This window comes from Drosophila persimilis, unplaced genomic scaffold, assembly GCF_003286085.1.
Source record: "Drosophila persimilis strain 14011-0111.01,24,50 unplaced genomic scaffold, DperRS2 tig00000622-arrow-arrow-pilon, whole genome shotgun sequence".
NCBI classification, from domain to species: Eukaryota; Metazoa; Arthropoda; class Insecta; order Diptera; family Drosophilidae; genus Drosophila; species Drosophila persimilis.
In genome coordinates this window covers 1,070,441-1,091,427 of record NW_020825326.1, presented here as the reverse complement: position 1 = coordinate 1,091,427, position 20,987 = coordinate 1,070,441, and the positions used below count along the sequence as shown (strand labels likewise).

The window sequence follows — 20,987 nt, the reverse complement described above, 5'->3', positions numbered from 1 at the left end:
GCCCTATCGATAAGTGATATCGATGAGTATTCAAATTCTACAAAATGATCGCATTTCAAACGGATAAATACCTTAAATTGAATAACACCCTCAAAATCCACTGTACGATTGCATAATAGTTGGGCCCCAACGTGCATGCGATCTGTTTGTTACGTCGTACTGGGTTTTCTACAACACCAGTCATGTATTTAACGCGAGCTGCACCATGCAACATAAATAAGTAGGTATTAAACACATACCGCACTCCAGCTTATTTCCGTTGACTGAGTTTGAGCTGAGCTTCAGCTGGGGCTCGCTCGGGTGCAGGTGCAGGCCTCCGTGCCTTCCGTCTGCGTGAGCGAAGAAGTTCACACATAACAGTCGAAGGAAAGAAACGAAATAACGGAAAATAAAGAAATAAAAGCAGTTAGGAAACATCTCCACCGATTCACCCATTCCATGTGACGCTGACGATGAAAAAATGAATATTAATCCATATCGATGCTGATTTAACCTGTTACTTCTTCTTGAACAACCAATCGAAGCAATCCGAAGGAAACAGAGGATCGCTCTCCTCGAGTGTAGGGTGCCAACGGAGTGCGGCCAAGTGCTTTGAGGAATTCGCAGTGGCAAGAAACCACCCACAATCCATGAAGCAGCCACATCTATAATGGAAATTGTGGCTTTTAGTGGATCGGGACGCGTGCGCGTGCGCATGCGCCTACCTATGCTGCGGCACGGAAGCGAATCCAGCTGCTGGCGGGCATTCCACCAGCCCAGCACCACATTCCAGCCTAGCTCCAACGGCTAGGTGCTGCTAGCGGAGTAATATATAAATGAAAGAGTTGCATGGGGCCAGCCACCAGAGCATTTGGAGCCTTCGCAGCGGGTACATCGTCAGAGTCTTCAACGCCGCATTCGAAACAAAAACCAAGCGACATGGATAATCGGAGCGCGGTAAGCCGGAGATCGAGATCGGAGCAGGGATCTGGATGAAAAAGGATAACAACGGTCTTTCTTTGCAGCTGCTGAGAATTGCTGTCGTGATAGCGATGGTTCTGCTCTTTGTGTGTGTTCAGGAAACGAATGCCGGGTATATATCGAAGCCGGATGGGGGTTGTGGGTCCGGGTTCGAAGGGGCACTCACCTCTTACTCCCTACTTCCAGCAGTCAACAGAAGAAAAAGAAGATTGTGATACACGTGCCGATTCACAAGAAAATTGAGAAACATATCCATACGGTGGTGAAGCATGTGCACCACCACCACAAGCCCCTCGTCCTGAAGGAGGAGAAGAAAGTCATCCACGAGGACCATCGTCCCATCCAGATACACCAGACCAAGGAGCTCGTACACCACCACGAGAAGCACGACCATCATGACCATCACGACCACCACGACTACCATGAGCACCAGCTCCAGCACCCGGTGTCTGAGGTAGAAGAGGAGGAGGAAGAGCACATACACCACCATCACAACTACGAGCACAAGGGCCGGGACGATTTTATCGGCGGCGATGGGAGTAGCAGCGAGGAGCGCTGACTATGCGACGCCTGCACCGAGTGCCGGGACTTAAAGCGTCTGCGCAGACTGATCTTTACGTAAAACTACCCAAAATAAAATAAGCGCCCTAGATGCTGCTCGGATTTCTCATTTGTGATTTTATTAGGTCAAACCTGCATTATTTGTCTTTTTTTTGTTTTTTTTTTTATAATTTAGAACGCAGTTTAAGTGTGGCTATGGCGACAATCAATAAATAAGGGAAGATATAAATTAATAATTTAAATTTGATTTTAATAACAGTTCGATAGGTGGAGGACCACATAAATAGCGAAAACGATAGTTGGCTACTTGTATCGTAATTGTCTTCTATCGATACGATAGCAACCAGTTGTCGCCTGCATATGCCCCACCTCTAGATACCAGACAAGATATGAGAAATCACTCGAGGCAACAACAACAGCAATAATAACAACGGGCAGCAGAAGCAGCAGCAGCAGCACTTGCCATCGATAGTTTGCCACCTCTAATACTTTGCGAAAAAAGAAAAGAAAAGTAAAACAAAAGAAAAAATTACAAGATTGGGTGCGATTTTCGATTTTGTTCGTTCGCTGCTGCATTTCACATTCGCGTTTGAGCCGTTGTCATCATCCTCGTTCTGCGGTGCCCTCAGCCATAGCACCAGTATCAGCATTGCATTCGCTTTCCTCCCCAAGGCAACCACAGCAACGCCTTCGTCCCCGTGCCCATTCGAGTGCCGTTCCAGCCAGCCCCTTGCTTGCCAGCCTTCCTGCTTGCCTGACCTCCAGCCTTCCTGCCAGTGCGAGCCCCTGCTTTATCAGGAAAACCAAAAAACAGACTTCTGACGAATTCTGACTAAGCACAGCGCGAGTTCAAACTCGGTGAAATCGTCGAAAGAGCTTCCCATACATACAAAAGCAGTGGCTGCAGACACCGTCATATCCGCTTTCAACAATTAGCGACCAGGGACGGCTCAGTGTGGATACCCGACCCTGTAACCGGCCCAGGCAGGCCCCGGCCCCGCCCCAGGCGTGCAGCACCCTCAGCCCCAGCCCCAGCCCCATCCACAGCCACATCCTCAGGCACAGCCCACTGGCGAAGCTGTGCGGGGAACAATAGAGATGCAGTATAGGCCACCATGGGTTCGCAGACCTTGGAGATACTGCGCCAAGGCGTGTGGGCCTCGCTGACCGGCGGCTACTTTTACGATCCGCATCAGGGCGTCTTCTGCAACGTCGTGCACCTGTATCTCTGGCTGTATCTGGTCTGTTCGCCCTTTGTGGCGTACTTGGTAAGTCTATAGAATGGAATAAACCATAATCCCTTGGTTTACTCTCTCTACTCCCTCTTGCACTCCCCCTAGTATTTCCCGAGCACTTGGCTGACATGGTGCCTGTACTGCGTCATCACCAGCCTCACCATTCTGATGGTGAAGCTGGCCAACCTGGCCCTGCATCGGCTGTACGATCGGGCTCAGACCATGTCCGAAGTGAACCTGAAGAGCCAGTTCTTCAAGGTGACCAAGGAGACGGAGCCCCGGCATGACGATGAGGGTGGTATCGAAATGAAGGTAATACGTCCCGGCGGCTCGCGCATCTCCGTGGAACAGGCCATCAATGAAGCCAGCGAGGAGAACAGCATCATGTCCATTGACAACGTGAACAGTATCATTGGTGAGTCTTTGAGTCGCACAGCTCCACTGTCGGTTTGTTCAACTTACTCGTTCCTCGGCTGCTTGCAGATCTCAAGGTTGATGTGCATCGCAAGAACAGCTCCGAGTCCATCGAGCTCATGTTCTATGCCCCATCCATGCTGTCCGGCGGTAGCCAGCAGGACCAGCAATCTCTGGCCGGCTCCGCCAGCGTCACCAAATCGATACGGAGCGCGAGCGCCGCCACCAGTGCCGCAGCCCAGGCAGATCTCTTTAGTAAATACCTTACCGTCTATCCCGAAGTGGTGGAGGCGGCCGGAAGTAGTGCCGGCAGCGCCGACGGTTGTGCCAGCAGCGGCGGTGACAGCAGCAGTATGGTGCCACGATCCGGAAGCGGAGCTGTAGCATCAGCAGCTGGCGGAGGAGTCTCCGCGCCCACAAACATCCGCACTGGACACCTCTCCCGCAAGTGCTCCGAGGTCTTCAGCCGACGCCATCGACGTCGTCTGGAGCGCCAGAGCAGCCTGGATGCCGCGGCAGCCGCCGCGACCATCTCCCATGACCAAAGGCTGATGCGGAACCAGTCGGACACGATAGCCACAGCTGCCCCCTCCTTTCTGCACTCGCAGCCGGCGGGCAAAGCCCGAGGTCAGGCCAATGCCAGTTCCCGCCAACATTTCATTGCCAGCACACCGGCCGAAGGTGGAGATGGAGACACCGCTACTGCCTCTGGGACGGCATCTTCCTCCACAGCGGTGGTGGTGATTGCCCCACACTCGAATTCTGGCTCAAATGCAGGGCGATCGTCGCGCCTACAGCGGCACCGCAGCTCCGAGACCCACGACGAGCGCCTGAAGCACCAGAGCCGCGGCGGGCTCTTCCAGCCGATCCTGCACCACCAGCATCAGAACGCGGCCAGTAGCATCGGAGCCCTGGCCGTGATCGGCGGCAACAGTGGCCCCAACGACGTGGAGGACATGGAGCTGGGGCTGGCCCGAAACTCGGGCAGCGGCGGAGTGTCCGACGCCTGCACCCGGGCCCTCCAATCCTGGATACTAGGTAAGCGCATGCCACTGAACCAATGACCGTCCTCCTCTAATCCTCTCCAATCTTTCAGATTCCTCGTCGGATGTGTACCTGGAAGACGATAGCTATACCAAATCGGATCTGGGCATCGAGCAGCCGCACCTGCCGACGTTCCGCCGCTCCCACCTGCACCATCGGTACCACCACCATCACCACCTGCACCACCACCTGGGCGGAGGGGCCATTATCCGCAAGGATTCCACCAGCACCATGTCGGCGCTCCAGCTGGCGGGTGCGGCTCCGCCTGATCCCACTCGAGGATCCACTGGAGGAGGAGTCGGAGGTGGCTCTGGCGGAGCTGCAGGTTTATCTGGATCTGCTGCGGTTATGAAGGGACGACGACATTCCAATGCCACCAGCTACCATCACAAGTACAGCGGCCAGGCCTCCAAGTCGGCTCTACTGTCGGGTGGAGGCCACTCGTCGACAGGAGCGGCTGCTGGAGTAGGAGGCAGTGGTGGTGGTGGGGGGCAGCAGACTGGCGGCGTAAGGAGAATCAAAAGCACCGCCCTCGAAGTGCTCTGTCCGCAGCCGTCAGTGTCCAACCTCAGTCCGCATCCCAACAGCGTGGAGGCCATCTCGGGCCAGCAGCAGATGCGGAATCCCCTTCCACCGCCGAGCAAGAGCCTCGTCCGGAACCAGCATCTGAACCTCTACACCTCCCAGGGCTATGCGGACTCTAGCCACCCATCGGGAGGAGGAGTTCCAGGAGGAGGAGCGCCAGGAGGAAGCACCTGCAGCAGTATCTTCTTTGGCAGCTCAAGCGCTTGTGGATCCACGACAGCACTCCTGTCTGTCGACCCCCCCGTATACCCCATAGTGGAGCATTCGGAGAACGAGAAGATAGGCCACGGGGGGCAGCCTGGTCCCCCTCAGCAGGAGAATGGACATGGGAATGGGAGTGAGAATGCCGAATGCGATGACGACGAGCTGGACGACGTGCCAATTCGGCGACGGACCCGCGCACTTGGCTGCAGCCAGACCCACCGCAGCGCGGAGTCGGATGTGGGTGGGATCCTGGCCGACGACGATGATGATGTTTTCAAGGACTTTGACGACAACCTGGAGCACATACTCACTGAGTTGCAGCAGACCCACAGCCAGTTGGACGACCATCTCAAGAGCTGCGACATCTCTGCAGCCTCCTCCCACCACCATCACGATCACCACCATTTCCACCGTAAACTGGCTTCAGCGGAGGGATTGGGATGTGGAGCAGGAGGAGGACCCGAAGCCACTGTAGGTGACGACGAAGACGAGGAGACGGAGACGGAGAACAACACGGGCTCCCGTTCGCCGCTACTCAGCGAGCGCAACCGGCAGCAGGCGACGCTGCGGGAGATCGTGGCGGACAAGATGCTGCGCCAAGAGCTCACCCAGTCGGGAGTGGGAAGTTCCGCCTCCGGATGTGCGATGTCGTTGGTGCATCTACCGGCGGCTCAGGTACATCCGGCCCATCCAGTCGCCCAGCCCATGCGCAGCGAGGCGGACTCGGGCTGCCCCTCCAGCGACTGCGAGCAGGTGAGTGCCAGCTCGAAGGACCAGCTGCTGGCCGGCATGTGCATGGAGCATCATCAGGAGAGTGTGCTGGAGCTGGACGAGGAGCAGCCGTGCACCTCAAAGATGGCGGCCAAGAGTCTGGGGGCCATACCCAAGGTCGTCAAGTACCGAGAGGTGGACGAGCTGCGACGCCGCCGCCTCGTGGGACTGGGATCGGAGCAACAGGACGCAGCGGGCCCAGCGATGGCTGGCAACGAACTGGCCCTGGTCAAGTCGCAGTCGAAGCTGCAAGCCGCCGCCTCTCGCAACTCCTCATCATCGAACTCGACGCACAGCATCAGCCTGACGGACAGCCTCACGGCGGACATCCACAAGATGCTCTGGCTGATGCACGGCGGGGCTGTCGACGAGCGCGGGCGGCCCATTGCGGGCATCGCCTCGGACGGCACCCCCATTCCGGCCAGCAGCAGCCTCGTACCGCCGAACATGTCCAGCGCCCACTTTCAGTTCTACCAGGACGCCATCCAGGCCCTCCAGGGCACCTATCCCGCGGCCAGCTCCATAGAGCACATGACCCACATCGAGCGAGCCCTCGCGCGCGACAAACTGCGGCTGGACGCGAAGCTCATGTGCGAACAGCTGGCGGCCGCCGCCGAGGCCAACTCCAACTCCAACACGCACTCGCACTCCCACTCGCAGGTGACCAACGCCTCCTCTACGTGCAGCTCGCAGCAACTGCCGCAGCCACAGCCTGGAACGACCCTAGGCATGCTTATGGGCGGCGGTCCCTCATCGCGACACGCCTCCACCACCGCCTTTTCCGTGCAGGGCCTGATCAACGTGATCCGGAGCGATGCACTTCAACAGCTGCACGACGCCGTGGCGGCCAATGCCAGCCTCCACGAAGCCGCCTCCGGAGTAGTCGTATCGGGCGGAGGAGGAGGAGGCGGCGGAGGTGGTGGTGTGCTCCAGGCCTTGGGTCTCGCGAACCACCCCAGCAACCAGATCAGCCACATCGGCCACATGAGCCAGCCTATTCTGAACGTGGACGGGCACTTTGCGCCGTACTGCGACTACTGGCGCCCCGCCTGCCTCCTGTCCGCGGCGGAGAAGCCGGCGGCCCCGAAGAGCTTCTACAAGTACCGCTTCAATTGGTTCGGCCAGGAGCGGGAATTCAAGATCGCCATGGACCGACTGGAGTTGCTAGCACTCTTTGACCGCGACCTCCACTGGCTGCACGTGCTCCTGGCCAGCGTGCTCTGTACTCTGGTGGCCTGCCTGGGGGCGGCCATTCTCCAGCACGACCACTACAAGGATCTCTGTGCCCTGCTCTTCTGCTCGGTGATCGCCGGGGCCCAGTACTCGCTGGTGAAAAGCGTCCAGCCCGACGCGGCCTCGCCGGTGCACGGCTTCAACAAGACAGTAGCCTACTCCCGCGCCATCTACTTTTGCCTTTGCGGGGGCCTGCTCCTGCTGCTAAAGCGCTTCGACACGGATTACGCCGCGAGGCCGCCCGATCGTTTGACCTTCTTTGGGGTCCACTACTCGCCCGCGGACCTGGTCGGACTGCTGCTGCAGACGCTGTATATCCTGCTGCTGTGCTTCCCCATCATCTTCTCGGTGGGGCTGTGCCCGCAAATCAACACCTTCCTCATGTACCTTCTGGAGCAGATCGACATGCATGTCTTTGGCGGGAATGCGGCCAGCAGTCTGCTTGGTAAGTCCATCCACCAACCCATAGTGCCCCTGCTCTGGCTAATCATACTATTATATTCTGTGAAGGTTCCTTTCTTTGCGTCGTACGCTCTGTCCTGGCCTTGATGCTCCTGTACGGACCCCTGTACGGTGCCTTGGACGAGCAGCGAGGCACCCAGTACATCCTGTTCTCGATATTCTGCGCCATGCTCATTCCCCTGGGCTACCATCTGTCGCGCTGCGCCAGCGACTTTAGCCACCTGTGGCGCCTCATCAAGACCTGCATCGTCAGCACGTACCGCGACGACGATGACGAGGAGGAGGACGAGCTTAGTCATGTCCACACTGCTGCTCCCACTGCCACCGCTGCAACCGCTGCCACCGCCATCCAGCTGGCCAGTAGCACTCCCAAGCGGAAGAGGCAGCAAGCGGATGACAGAGCAAAGGCAAAGGAGGAGCCGCCGCAGGAGCAGATCGAGCTGGGCATGCTTGAAAAGCAGCCGGATGAGGAGCCGGAGCCGGAGCAGGAGCAGGAGCAGGAAATGCAAAGCAAGTCGAAGGCCTCATCACTGGGTAGCAGCCAGCAGATTGCAAACAGCAGCAAGCGGCCCATAACTGCTTCCAGTTCGTGTGCCTCAATAGCACAAGGAGAGGCAGGAAACGAGGCGGAGGCAGAGGCAGAGGCAGAGCCAGATGCTAAGACTGAGGTTCCTGGCGAAGGTCAGGCACTGGACATGCTGACCACGCCCCAGCATGAGCATGAGAATGAAATGGGGGACTCCCACGAAACAAAGCTGGCCACCACAGAGGAGGCCGAGGACAAAATGTCCTCATCATCGACCACCAATCCCGTAGACATGTCCACCCTGACCGCTGGGGCGGGCACCGGCAGGGAAGATGATGTAGAGGATAATGATGGAAACCACCAGACGACCCATGGCGAGGAGGGGTTGTCTAACCAGCAGCATCAGCAACAGGAGCAGCAGCAACCCACCAACTGCACCACGGAGGCCAGCGACAGGAGCAGCAGCAGCCGAAGCAACAGCAGTGGGAGTGGCAGCGGGAACGACTTGCCCGATCCGCTGCCCCGGAAACTGCAGGCGACGGTGACGACGCGACTGAAGAACGACCTGGTCGTGATGACGCTGCTGGGGGTCAGTGTCCTGGGGCTGCACTGCAGCACCGTGTTCACCGTGCTCCAGCCAGACCTCAACGTGGTGCTGTACGTGTTCATCGGAGTGCTGGGCTTCCTGCTACACTATGCCGTCCCCCAGATGCGCAAGCACATGCCCTGGCTCTGCTTCGCCCGCCCCCTGCTCCGGCAGCGGGAGTTCGGCCAGTTCGAGGTGACCAATGCCCCGAAGATCATGTGGTTCGAGAAGCTCTACGTCTACCTGAGTGTGCTCGAGCGGAACGTGCTCTTCCCCCTCCTGGCCATCTCATCAATCACCGCCGACTCGCAGCTGATTGTCGAGAAGTTCGGCCTGCCCTGGGGCACCCTTATCGTCTCCATCTGCGCCCTCAAGTGTGAGTAGTCGCATCGCATCCCATCCCCTCTGTCTCTGTCCATCAGTCCATACAAATATGGAGATTCGAATATGTAGATTTATAATTGTATCTCTTTCTAATCCATCCCTGTCTCTCTCGCTCTCTCTCTCTCTCTCTCTCTCTCTCTGTCTTGGTCTCTCTTTCGTAGTTGTGAGGAACGCGTACTCGGATCCGACAAACCAGTACCTAATCATCATCTTCACGGTACTATTGTTCCGCATCGACTTCGCTATGGCCACAGAGACCTTCATCATCGACTACTTCTTCGTGTCGCTGGCCTTTCGCAAGTGCTGCGACTTTCTGCTAAAGGTGAGTGCATTTGCAGCCCCTTGCTCCGACCCCCGAATGTATTCCTATTCGCAATCCATTCCCTTGCAGCTCCAGTTCATAGTCACTTACATCGCCCCCTGGCAAATCACGTGGGGCTCGGCCTTCCACGCCTTCGCCCAACCGTTCAGCGTGCCCCACTCGGCCATGCTCTTCCTGCAGGCTGGCATCTCTGCGCTGCTCTCGACGCCGCTCAATCCGTTCCTGGGCAGCGCCATCTTCCTCACCTCGTACGTGCGCCCGATTAAGTTCTGGGAGCGGGACTACAACACGCGCCGCATCGATCACTCCAACACGCGGCTCAGCTCCCAGCTGGAGCGCGACCTGGGGGCGGACGACAACAACCTGAACAGCATCTTCTATGAGCATCTCACCCGCTCCCTGCAGCACTCGCTCTGCGGGGACCTGCTCATGGGTCGCTGGGGAAATGTTAACCAAGGGGACTGCTTCGGTGAGTGCCATTGGCCGTGCGATCTCAACTCGTCGTCGAATCTCTCTATATATCGAATCTTTCGAAACCACTTAACTTGCAGTGCTCGCTTCGGATGATCTCAACTGCTTGGTGCACATCATCGAACTGGGCAACGGCCTGTGCACTTTCCAGATGCGCGGACTGGAGTTCCGGGGCACCTACTGCCAGCAGCGCGAGGTGGAGGCCATCACCGAGGATGTGGAGGACAACGATGGCTGCTGCTGCTGCGATCCTGGCCACCTGCCGCGCCTACTTAGCGCCAACGCCATGTTCTCGACCCGCTGGCTGGCCTGGCAGGTGGTCGCCGCCCAGTACGTCATCGAGGGCTACTCCATATCGGACAACCTGGCCAGCGCCACCCTCCAAGTGTTCGAGTACCGGAAGGTGCTCATCACCTACTACATCAAGAGCATCATCTACTATGTGGTTAGGAATCCCAAGCTGGAGCAGTGGCTCGCCTCGGGCCCCATCCAGGATGCGCTGCAGCACACGCTGGGGCGCCAGTTCGTGGACCTCGATCCTGTTTTCAACTTCAATCTGGACGAGGACTTTGACTTCCGCGCCGTCGGCATCACGCGCTCTAGCTTCTGCTACGTGTACCTCAAGTGGATCAACTACTGCGTGGACATGCGGCGAGATGCGGCTGCCTCCTCCTCCATGGCGCCACCAGCCCCCCCGCCAAGCACACCAGCTGCCGCGCATGCAGTCCCTCAGCCCCAACCGAATTCAACGCCTGCCCACAATGACTCGAAGAGCACGCCGAACCTCTCCTCCCATGGGGGCTCTACCGGAACGGGCTCCGGCCAGTCCAAGTCGCAGTCCCAGCAGCAGCTGCGCAGCGGAGGAAGGACCCAAAAGTGTGCAAACCAAGACGGAGGTGGAGCTGGAGCCGCAGGCGGAGGACTAAGTGCCGCAGGAGGTGGTGCGGGAGCCGGAACAGGAGCGGGAGTGGCTGCTGGCGGGGATCAGCTGAGTGGGTCGCACAGCTTTGCCAACATCTCACGCCAGACTTCCGAAAGTGCGCCCGGCCTCGGAGGCTACGTCACCTACAGGGACCAGAATGTGTTCGTCAAGCTGGCCAAGGCAACGACCACGAATACAGTGACGCCAGGAACAGGATTCCAGGGACCAGGAGGGGCCACGTCCATCATGACGACACCCAGCGGCAAGACGCTGCGCAAGGAGGATTCAGTGACGACGGCAGAGAGGGAGAGGCCTGTCCCACTCAAGCTGAAGCTGGCCAGCGTGGGCAAGGACGCGCCGCTGGTGTCCCTGTGCCTGGCCTTGGGTCTGCTGGCCCGCCGCTCCTTGGCCACCGCCTCGCACAGCTCCATGTCGGGGGTGGAGTTCTTTCTGCACGGTCTGCACGCACTGTTCAAGGGCGACTTTCGGATCACGTCGCCGCGCGACGAGTGGGTCTTCGCGGACATGGAGCTGCTCCACTCGGTGGTAGCGCCGGCAGTGAAGATGGCGCTGAAGCTGCAGCAGGACCACATCACGAACCCGGACGAGTTTCTCGACCCGCACGCCCTCTACGAGGCCATCGACAACTGCTCCAAAGAGCTGGTGATTTCCCACGAGGCTGATCCCGTGTGGCGAAGTGCCGTGTTGCGGGGAGCCCCCAATCTGCTAGCCCTGCGACACGTGATGGAGGACGGCTCGGACGAGTACCGCATTATCCGCCTGACGAAGCGCTTCCTCAGCTTCCGCGTGATCAAGCTGAACCGCGAGTGTGTCCGCGGTCTGTGGGCGGGCCAGCAGCAGGAGCTTATCTACCTGCGCAACCGCAACCCGGAGCGGGGCAGCATACAGAACGCCAAGCAGGCCCTGCGCAACATCATCAACTCAAGCTGCGACCAGCCCATCGGCTATCCCATCTACGTGTCGCCGCTGACCACCTCCTACGCGGACACAAACGCCCAGCTCTGCCAGATCATTGGCGGGGCCATCACGCTGGAAACCATCCGGCAGACGGTCCTCGGCTGGTGGCACCGCATCCGCGAGCGGTGCCGCCAGGGCTGCAGCTCGGGCTCGGCCCTGGAACAGAACTCTGCTCAGCAGCAGCCGCAGAATCCCCTCCAGATGGGGGCCACCTGCAACTTTGGGAGTGGCGGCAGCGTTGTGGGTGCCACCTCCACGGCCACTGCCGTAGGAGCATCCACTGGATCCGGAGTAGGTGTGAGTGTGGGTGTGGGTCTGGGTCTGGGTGTGGCTGCTCCTGGCACCGCCAGCAGCACGGGTGGCGAATCCGGTGAGCTGGCGCCCGTCTTCATCTCGGCCCCGCTCTACAACACCCTCACCGTGAACAGCTACTACGGCGTCCGTTCCAGCAACGTGCCCGGCTCCCTCGCCACCCACAACGGCAGCTACGTGAGCGACAGCCTGGCGGTGGTGCGCGGCGGCCTGGCCGTGATGCCGGTCAAGCCCACCTCGACAACCCTCATTGCGGGCCTGCTCAACCGGGAGCGCGACCAAGAAACGGCGGCGGCAGCCACTTCCAACACGGGCTCGGGCTCCACCATCACCACCAGCCTCAGGGCCAGCAGCAGCAGTAGCGGAGTGCGCGGCAGGAGCCAGCTCCAGCAGGCGGGAATGGGAACCAGCAGCAGCAGAGGCAGGGATCACGAGCGAAGGGCCACCCTGCCTATAGCCAGTGGTGAAGGACCAGGAGGAGGATCAGATTCGGGCAAGGAGCTGGCCATGCCCTACACGCAGTTAGACCACGACCCGAGCCCTCGCAGCGGCAAACTGTCCTCTTCCTCGGGCAGCCTTGGACTTGGCGTGGGCCTGGCTATAGGCAATATCATAACCACGCCGGGAGACTATCCGCGGAAGACGAAAGGCCCCATCTGCCTCACCTCCGCTCCGCTGAGTGGCGAGCCGGGAACGGGACCTGGACCTGGACCTGGATCTGGAGTGGGAGTAGGACCAGCAGCTGGAACGGGAACGGGAACAGGAACTGGGCCATTGTCCGGATCTGGGCCCACTAGGAAGCCGCGCATAGAGATCTTCAAGAAGGTCATCATAGTGGATGAAACGGGGGTAAGTAAGAGTAAGAGAGAGCACAGCTGGAGAACTGCGTACTGTACTGATTTGCTCTGATTGATCCGTTTGCAGATCTACGACTGCCTGGACGTCATTGGTGCCGTCGTCTGGCCTAGCGAACTGATGCGCAACAACGGAGGCCGCCTCTCGTGGAAGGACTGGGAGCCCAGTGCAGGGATGGTGGGCCATGTGGTCCATTGCTGGGCGCCCAACCACAAGGATGTGCGCTTCCGCTCACATGTGAACCGCTGCGTGTACCTCGTCGAGATCGGGGACCACTACGTGCCCGTTGAGGAGCTGGGCCTGCGGGAGTACAACCAGATAATGAGCAGCTCCGATGAGATGGCCAACTCGCGGCGCAGCTCCATCCAGCGCGAGTTCCACGAGTACAACATGCAGCTGAAGCTTTCCGGGCTCACCCCCATTATTGGAGGTCGGTCGTCGTCAGGCAATGCAGGTGCAGTGGCAGGGGCAGGAGCAGGCGCAGGCGAGTCAGCCAGCAAATCGCACAAGGCCAAGATACGGGCCGTGAGCAGCAGCAGTTCTGAGGACGAGAGCACGCCCTCCGCATCCGCCCGTGGACTGCCTGGCCTAGGTGCTAGGTCAGCGCCCGGACCCCACTCCGCCATCGACTTGATGAACTTCAACACCCTCCTGAGCATGTGGAAGCTCATGGCGGACAAAAGGAAGCAGGCGGCAGCTGCCGGCTCTGGCTCTGGGTCCACAGTCCCGGATGAGTTCGAGGGATTCGATTATGTTGGAGAGCTGTCCCCGGAACTGCTCCAGAAGCTGGACGAGGCTGCTGCGGCCCAGGAACAGGAGAAGCAGGAAGGACCCGACCAAGCCCAGCCCCAGGCGGAGGAGCAAGTGGTAGCTGGAACCGCGCATGTGGATGAAGAGGAGACAGAGCAGGAGATGGATGAACATCCGGACAACCCTGATTTGGAACTCGATGAGCCGGATGAGGTGCAACTGGAACTGCGACAGGAGGAGGTCTTTGTAGAAAATCCAGAGGAGGAGATGCCACCCAGTGGCACAACCCCACCCTCCCCACCTGTTTCTAGCCATGTACCTCGACCTGTACCTGCCCCGGCCACTGACCCAGAAGTGGGAGAAGAAGAAAGCGAAGAAGAATCCAAGAATTCCACCATACAAGTGGAGTCGGAGGACAAAGCTGAGAAGGAAAAGGGGAAGGATGCGGCACAGCCGGAGGAGGCGATGAGCGATGAGACCGAGATGGAGAACGAGAAGGGGAACGGGACAACAGTCTAAGGAACAAAGGATCGTGGACACATATGACTATATATCTATAAAGATTTGCATTTGTTTGCCAAGCAGACGCACGGCACACAGAAGCTCCCTTAGAAACACACACATGTAATACATATCAGAGAAAGAGAGAGAGAGAGAGAGAGAGAGAGAGAGGGAGAGAGAGAGGGAGAGAGAGAGGGAGGGAGAGAGATGTGTGTGGCCGATAGTGTGGAAATTGGAGCCAGGAGCATGAGTCCCAGCAATCGATGCGATAACAACAACAACAATTGAGAAGCACTTCCAAGAAATCAAAGTAAAGTTTATAAAACGACTGCGTTTAGTGTAATTTTGGTTACCGGTCATCGAAATCGAAATCGAAATCGCGATCGAGATCAGATTGTATATATTCATATTTGATATATACCAGACTATATAGACATATATATATATACATGGATATAGATACTAAATTCGTATGAGTATAAATACCCACTATATAGATAGATATAGTATAGATACATATATATGTAGATAGGATTAGATTAGGGACAGAGAGAGATTTGTTATATCAGCTCAGCGCTTTCCTTGCACGAAGGTTCTGGGCATGTGTCTGTATCTGTATCCTGTGTGTATATACAAAGGTTTGATTAGCTTTTTCACCATCTCTATTAACCCTAGATATGCTGATCCCATATACCATATATAATACACTATATATGTATATGTATATAAAGAAACAAATTTACAATATGAATATAATAGAAATTATTAAGATTTTATAGGAGAAGAGAAGGGTGGAGGAGGAAGAGGAACTACGATAATTCTAAAGAAATACCAACAAACAATTACATTTTTAGTATTACAGTACACGTTATAGATCAGACTAAACATATACATATACTATATTGAATATACATGCATGCATACATACATACAAATAGCAACCACAATTAAAGGGCGCAAATCCGGGTGAGGATGGAAGGGGCAGAGGCAGAAGCAAAGGCAGAGGACGAAGCTCTATACCTGTTTCTAAGTTTCTAAGAAATATCTAACTAATAATTGTTATAACCCAAAACCAAATGCTTCTCACATGTATTTTTTGTTGTTCTTCTCCCCCTGCTAGCCAATATTCGTGCAGATATTAAGCAAACCTAAACAAAGAATTTATATATATATATATATATGTAATCCATACATATGTATATGCATGCATACGTAAATGTGTGTATGTATAATATGCGTACCTATAATTTAAAGCTTAAAGTTAAAGAACCCAAATTCACCCATCCACCCCTCCACCACCCCACAATCCACTCCACCAACATACATCCGCACACAAAACATACCAAAATAGGCAGAAGATCTATAATATGGAAAACCATATATAAAATAAATTGAACATCAACTTAGCGAGAAGATGCAAACTAAGGAAACCACTGAGCACACAGATGGAGCAGAGCAGAACAGGAAGGAAGGGATTCGAGTTACAAAACCGCATACAAACGTATGCGTATGATACACACACACAACTCCTAGGTGTAAGTAAGCGTTGATGGGACAGGAGAAACAGGAGAAGGTAGTAGCATAGGAGTACAGGAGAAAGTGGAATGAATGACGACACGATAAGCTCTCACGTTGCCTTAATATATTAGACTGATTTTTTCTACACACACATATGTAGATGTATATATAATATAGTATGTGTATATCTAAGCAACGTATTACTATATACGCGCATATGTGTGTGTGCTTGTGTGTGCGTGCATACATGTGTGACCAGAACCCTCGAGAGTTTCACTGGGCCCAGATCCCATCCACATCCGCATCACGATCTGGGCTCAACTCATATCAACCCTCATCTAGCCGGAGACTCCTTCTGGAGAATAGAACGGCGGATGGCGGTGTATGCTCATACTTACTATAAACGCAGCATTGTTCAACATCTGTATATAATAATGCAATGCAATGACAAAGTATATATACGTTAAATCTATAGCAAACATAAGCCTATTCGAAGCAAAACTTGAGCATGATACCTACTGATGATTACTGATTGGAGGATGGGTAACGCGATTGATTACAATTACGAATTAAATTATACTAGCCAATGGAAGAATGAGCACTTCTGTGTATATCTACCTATATTATATGTGTACATATGTATCATTAACTAGGGCAGAGCTTTGTGCACAGCAATACCAAGCACCAAGCAAGATCCCAAACAAATCCTAATCCCAATCCCAAATAAAGATATGTGAAGAGACGCCACCTGTAAATAATAGTAAGGACTGTAGCAAAGCGAACAAAGTTAACGTTTGTAAGCCAAATTCTGAATTGATCGATGGATATTCAGTATTTGATATCCGATCCGTATCATATGGATGGATATGAAAGATACATAGATGTGAATAACCAACCATAATCAAATAGCCAAATCTCTTGCGCACACACAAAAAAACAAACAGACAGGAATATATATACATACATATATATATAAATGTGTGTGTAAATATGTGCGAATTGCATTAAACTTAGTCGCTAACAAAACCTTAACATTTTCCCACAATATTCCAATTCCTACCCCGGCTTCCCCCCTTGTGACCACAATACAGTTTTTAGTTACATTTAAACCTAATTTCATATTAATGTATAATATACACAAGAGTATATACATACATATATATATGGTATATCAATTAAATAAATATAATGAAACTTGTTATACAAAAGTCCCATTTCGTGTGTTTTTAGGACATTGGCAGGGGCTGGGGCTGGAGCTGGGGCAGGGGTGGCCACAGGGATGTCAGCTCGCTCAGGGCCACGTCGTACAGCAAGCCGTGGTACTCCTCCAGCAGGACTACAATATAGAAGGGCATTAGCGAAATGTGTTTTCTGGCAATCTAGCAGATTATACTCACAGTTCGGCTCGCTGGCCCACTGCTCGTGCAGGGCCTGGCGGGTGTGGATCTCCTTGCTGATGAGGGCGCGCTTGAAGCGCAGCACCTTGTCGTTGAGGTTCGACCAGCTCTTGATGAGTGTGGCGGGTGTGACCCTCAGCTTCCGCTTGAACGCCGCCAGCCGGGGACAGATGTCTCCAGCCAGCAGGAACATGCCAAAGTAGCTGTGAAAAAAGGTGTGTAAATAGTTAATATCTATAAGTTCTAAATAGATAGCATCACTTACCAGCAGGCCTTCTCGCTGAGTGGCATTGCTATCTCGCATAGAGGAAGTGGCCAGCCAGCCTTGCCGAACGTGGCTTCCACAAAGCAGAGGAGCTTGCCCGACGAGGCTTCGAAGCGCGGCGGCGGATCGTCGCGCACATCACGCATATTGCACAGAAGAGGGACATAGAGGAGCAGCCACTCCGGCTCAATGGCGGTAATGCCGCGCAAGAACATCTTCTCAGAGTCATCATTCCGCAGCTCGTACGCCTCCTGATAGATGATCCACTCGGGCGTCTTCTGCTTGAGCACCGAGGAGGCGTGCAGGAAGGCGGGATCGACCATGTCGGCGCAGTTATAGGCGTACTTTAGTCGTCGCCGTTCCTCTTTGTCGGCGATCTCAGCCAACGGCACCTTGCGCGCCACTCGATCGCCCATACCAGCCAGCAATATCTGGCGCAATAATCGGGCCTGTGAATCGCTGGGCGGCTTTAACTGGGGATCCACGCTCAGCTCCACCCCGCTGACGTTCAGATTTATCTCGTTGGTCAGCTGGACGCGTAGCTTGCGCACCTCGCTGATCGCCTTTTGGCGCAGTCCATTGTTAACACAGAACTCAGGCAGCTGGGCCCTAGAGCCGGCATACTCTGCCGCCCCCACAGCTCGGAGGAGGACCATGGGATCACCGAGCAGCTGGAAATTGCCGCCCGCCGCCCAACGCAGGCGCTTTTCGTGGAACTTGTTGGCTTTGGGGGCCACGTCCTCGGTCCGCTGCACACCTGTCTCCTGCAGCAGCTCCTGCACAGAAAGCGCGGCCACCAGGCACACGGTGTAGGGCAGCAGGTCCTGCTGATGAGACAGGGCCAACATCTTGCCGAAGCGAGGTGCCACCGGGAAGCGGGAGATAACCTTCCCCAGCGGAGTCACGGCCGGAGGGAAATCCTTGGCGTCGTTGGGCGTGGCCTGCAGGGCGCCCAGGATCGTGAGACGCTGCTCGGCGGCTTGCAGCTGGATTTGCTCCGGCGGCGTGGGGAAGGGGAAGTGGACGACGCGGTCGATGCCCATGGTGCGCATCTGCAGCATCAGGTCATCGACGGGCTTCTGCTGGATATCCGGCATGCCGAACTCCATGAACTGGTGCTCGTACACAGAGCTGGAGTACAGGCGGTAGCAGTGGCCAGCGCTGATGCGGCCCGCCCTACCAGCCCGCTGTTCCGCCGAGGCCTTGGACGTGTAGGTGACCACGAAGGCGCTGACGCCGGTGAGCTTGTCGTAGAGTCGCGTCTTTTGGCGGCCGCAGTCTACGACGTATTTGATGTGGGGAATGGTCAACGAGGTCTCAGCCACATTGGTGCTGACCACGCACAGGCGACAGCCCTCGGGGACGGGCTGGAAGATTCGGTTCTGCTTCTCGGAGGAGAGCAGCGAGTAAAGGGGCAGCACCCAGAGTGGCTGCTTCGGGCCAGAGGGCATGCTGGACACCTCTGCGCCTCCCAGTACGTCATCATCATTCTGGTCATCTGCGGAAAATGCACCCTCTTCGTCATCCCAATTGGGATCCGAGTCCCCCTGATCGTGCATGTCCGCTTCGGTGTCGTCGCCGGGCAGCTTGTAGTCGTCCAGGTTGATCTTTGGTAGGGACATCTGAGCGAGGAACTTCTTCTTGGACTTGCGGATATTGCGGATCACACGCTTCATATCAAATTCAAGTTCCAGCTCCTTAAGGTCCTCTGCAGATTCTTTTTGCATATTCTCCTTTGCTTCATTGTGCTTCACGGTATCAGAGTCGTGATCGCGATCGCCGTTTTGGTCTGTGGGACGACAGGGAAAAGTTCGACGTAGCTTGCGCACGAGCTGATTGACCTCTTGCTGGCCAGTCACGAAGATGAGGATCCCGCCCTCAGGCAGCTGGTTGTGTATCTTCAGTGCCTTGCGGTATGCCTCGGCCACGTAGTCGTCGGGGGTGCGCTTCTGGAAGTGGATGGTGACGGGAAACTGGCGGCACTCTACATTGATCAGCGGCGGGGGCTGCTTGAACAGCCGCGTATTCTCTGTGAAGTCGGTGACGCGGAGCGTGGCAGACATGATTATGAGCTTGAGGGGACTTCCGCGCTTGTGTCGCAGGGGAACTATGCGGGACAGCAGTCCCACGAGGATATCCGTGTAGATACTGCGCTCGTGCGCCTCGTCCAGAATAATCACAGAATATTTGTTTAGCAGAAAGTCGCTCTCGATTTCCTTCATCAGGACGCCGTCCGTCATGAACTTTATGCGAGTGGCCGGACTCACGTTGCCCTCGAAACGTATGAGGTAGGATACCTCGCGCTCCGACAGATTCATCTCGTGAGCCACACGCTTTGACATGGCTATGGCAGCCACTCGCCGCGGCTCGGTTACCCCGATAATCTTGTGCTGGGCGTATCCTGCCTCGTAAAGGAACTGCGGCAGCTGGGTCGTTTTTCCCGAGCCCGTCGCACCGGCTATAATCACAATGGGATTCTCGTTGATCGTCTCCATCACCTGCTGCTCCTCTGCGAGGATAGGCAAGCGCAAACGTGCCTCCTGCACCTTATCCATGCGATTCACGGGGACGTAAACTGTTTGATGGCTGCATTTGGGTATGGCAGCAATAGGTTTCGGGTCTTTGTTCTTGGGTATGCGGTCTTCTTTCACTGGTACGGTCGTGGGGTCTATTTCTGATAGAGTGAGACCATCCGCAGGTGCTGGTGAATGTTCTGCTGCAGATTCATCATCGTCACACGAAGAGGCACTCTCATCTTCGTCGTCTTCTTTTAAGCTAATTATATTAGGATTCTTTCGCTTGGCATCCAGCTCCTCCTGCTCCTCGGTAAGCAGTTTACGCTTGGCTGCCCCCTTGATGGCGTTCACACGACTCCTGGGTGTTTTCTCGGCCTGCGCTTGAGCCTGCCGTTCCTTCTTCTTGGCCAAGTAGTCGTCCAGAGTTTGCAGGCGCTTCAGACCCACCGTTTGCACCTGGGTGATGGATGTATACTGCTGGAGCTCAGCGTCAGGTATTTGTACAGATGCCAAGTCTTCTAGCAGCTGGGCTCGCTGTAATTGCATGAGAGGATATGTGATGGGGTATATTTTGGGACTTGTACTTTACTCACGCCTTCCTTTTTCTTCTTCTTGTCTACAATCGCCTGCAGGTGCTTGCGCTGCTTCTTAGTCAGGATTTTCACATTCTGCGTCTTCTCAACTACAGTCTTGGTTGCGCGCTTCTGTGAGGGCAGCACCAAGGCATTGGCCTCATCGTAGCCAGCACCGATTCCGCTACCCCTGCCCGTGCCCCCGGCCACAGAGTCTACATCTATTTGAATCTGCAAATGTTGGGTTGGTCAGTCAGTAATACGAGTGACGTGATTTTGATGGGAGTATTTGACCTTTTTAACTCCGGAATTGTCTACAATCGTTTGTAGATTTTTTCGAGCTTTGGCATTGTGAACTTTTTTGCCCATTTTTATGATGCAGTAAACATTTACATATATTTGTTGAATAGAATAGATTTAATGGACGCAATGTTTTAAAACATTGAAGCAAAATCTGTTGCACGTGTAGGGTAATAGTTATGACACTTAATGATCCGATGTATAAATACAAATTTCTGGCGATACAAACATTTACTATCGATACAAAACTCAAATATCAAATCGAAGTCCATGTACATTAAAGCATTTTATTTTCCACAGCAAGTTTTACCTGTAAGTCAGCACACAGTTGAAAATGTTAGAT

The 20,987-nt window shown here is 55.2% G+C and overlaps 3 protein-coding genes across 3 annotated transcripts; 2 read left to right on the top strand and 1 right to left on the bottom strand.

The window, feature by feature from the left end:
- Positions 1-918: 918 nt before the first annotated feature.
- Positions 919-1,519, top strand: LOC6600146 (histidine-rich glycoprotein). The gene is made up of 3 exons (XM_002025227.1): positions 919-936; positions 1,005-1,072; positions 1,147-1,519. The coding sequence occupies exons 1-3, from the start codon at positions 919-921 to the stop codon at positions 1,517-1,519; spliced, it is 459 nt and encodes a 152-aa protein (XP_002025263.1).
- Positions 1,520-2,063: 544 nt separating this feature from the next.
- LOC6600145 (protein pecanex) lies at positions 2,064-14,202 on the top strand. The gene is made up of 9 exons (XM_026990837.1): positions 2,064-2,789; positions 2,862-3,171; positions 3,240-4,208; positions 4,267-7,452; positions 7,518-8,957; positions 9,127-9,287; positions 9,357-9,756; positions 9,839-12,819; positions 12,895-14,202. The coding sequence occupies exons 1-9, from the start codon at positions 2,637-2,639 to the stop codon at positions 14,092-14,094; spliced, it is 10,800 nt and encodes a 3,599-aa protein (XP_026846638.1). The 5' UTR covers positions 2,064-2,636; the 3' UTR covers positions 14,095-14,202.
- A 185-nt stretch (positions 14,203-14,387) lies between these two features.
- On the bottom strand, positions 14,388-20,728 carry LOC6600144 (probable ATP-dependent RNA helicase kurz). Its single transcript, XM_026990872.1, has 5 exons — positions 20,639-20,728; positions 20,366-20,575; positions 17,257-20,306; positions 16,992-17,194; positions 14,388-16,930 (listed from the first exon to the last, which is right to left on the bottom strand). The coding sequence occupies exons 1-5, from the start codon at positions 20,711-20,713 to the stop codon at positions 16,821-16,823; spliced, it is 3,648 nt and encodes a 1,215-aa protein (XP_026846673.1). The 5' UTR covers positions 20,714-20,728; the 3' UTR covers positions 14,388-16,820.
- Between the last annotated feature and the right edge of the window lie 259 nt (positions 20,729-20,987).

What these genes read in the sequence shown, in the direction of transcription:
- LOC6600146 (XM_002025227.1), top strand. An exon ending in GTTCAGGAAACGAATGCCGG is followed by an intron (nt 1,073 to 1,146) that starts GTATATATCGAA and finishes CCCTACTTCCAG; the next exon opens with CAGTCAACAGAAGAAAAAGA.
- LOC6600144 (XM_026990872.1), bottom strand. Translation starts at nt 20,713, where the DNA reads ATGGGCAAAAAAGTTCACAATGCCAAAGCTCGAAAAAATCTACAAACG. An exon ending in AGAAGAAGAAAAAGGAAGGC is followed by an intron (nt 20,307 to 20,365) that starts GTGAGTAAAGTA and finishes ATGCAATTACAG; the next exon opens with CGAGCCCAGCTGCTAGAAGA. An exon ending in CTCAGCGAGAAGGCCTGCTG is followed by an intron (nt 17,195 to 17,256) that starts GTAAGTGATGCT and finishes CTTTTTTCACAG; the next exon opens with CTACTTTGGCATGTTCCTGC.
- LOC6600145 (XM_026990837.1), top strand. Translation starts at nt 2,637, where the DNA reads ATGGGTTCGCAGACCTTGGAGATACTGCGCCAAGGCGTGTGGGCCTCG. An exon ending in TGCGGCCAGCAGTCTGCTTG is followed by an intron (nt 7,453 to 7,517) that starts GTAAGTCCATCC and finishes TATTCTGTGAAG; the next exon opens with GTTCCTTTCTTTGCGTCGTA. An exon ending in GCTGCGACTTTCTGCTAAAG is followed by an intron (nt 9,288 to 9,356) that starts GTGAGTGCATTT and finishes ATTCCCTTGCAG; the next exon opens with CTCCAGTTCATAGTCACTTA.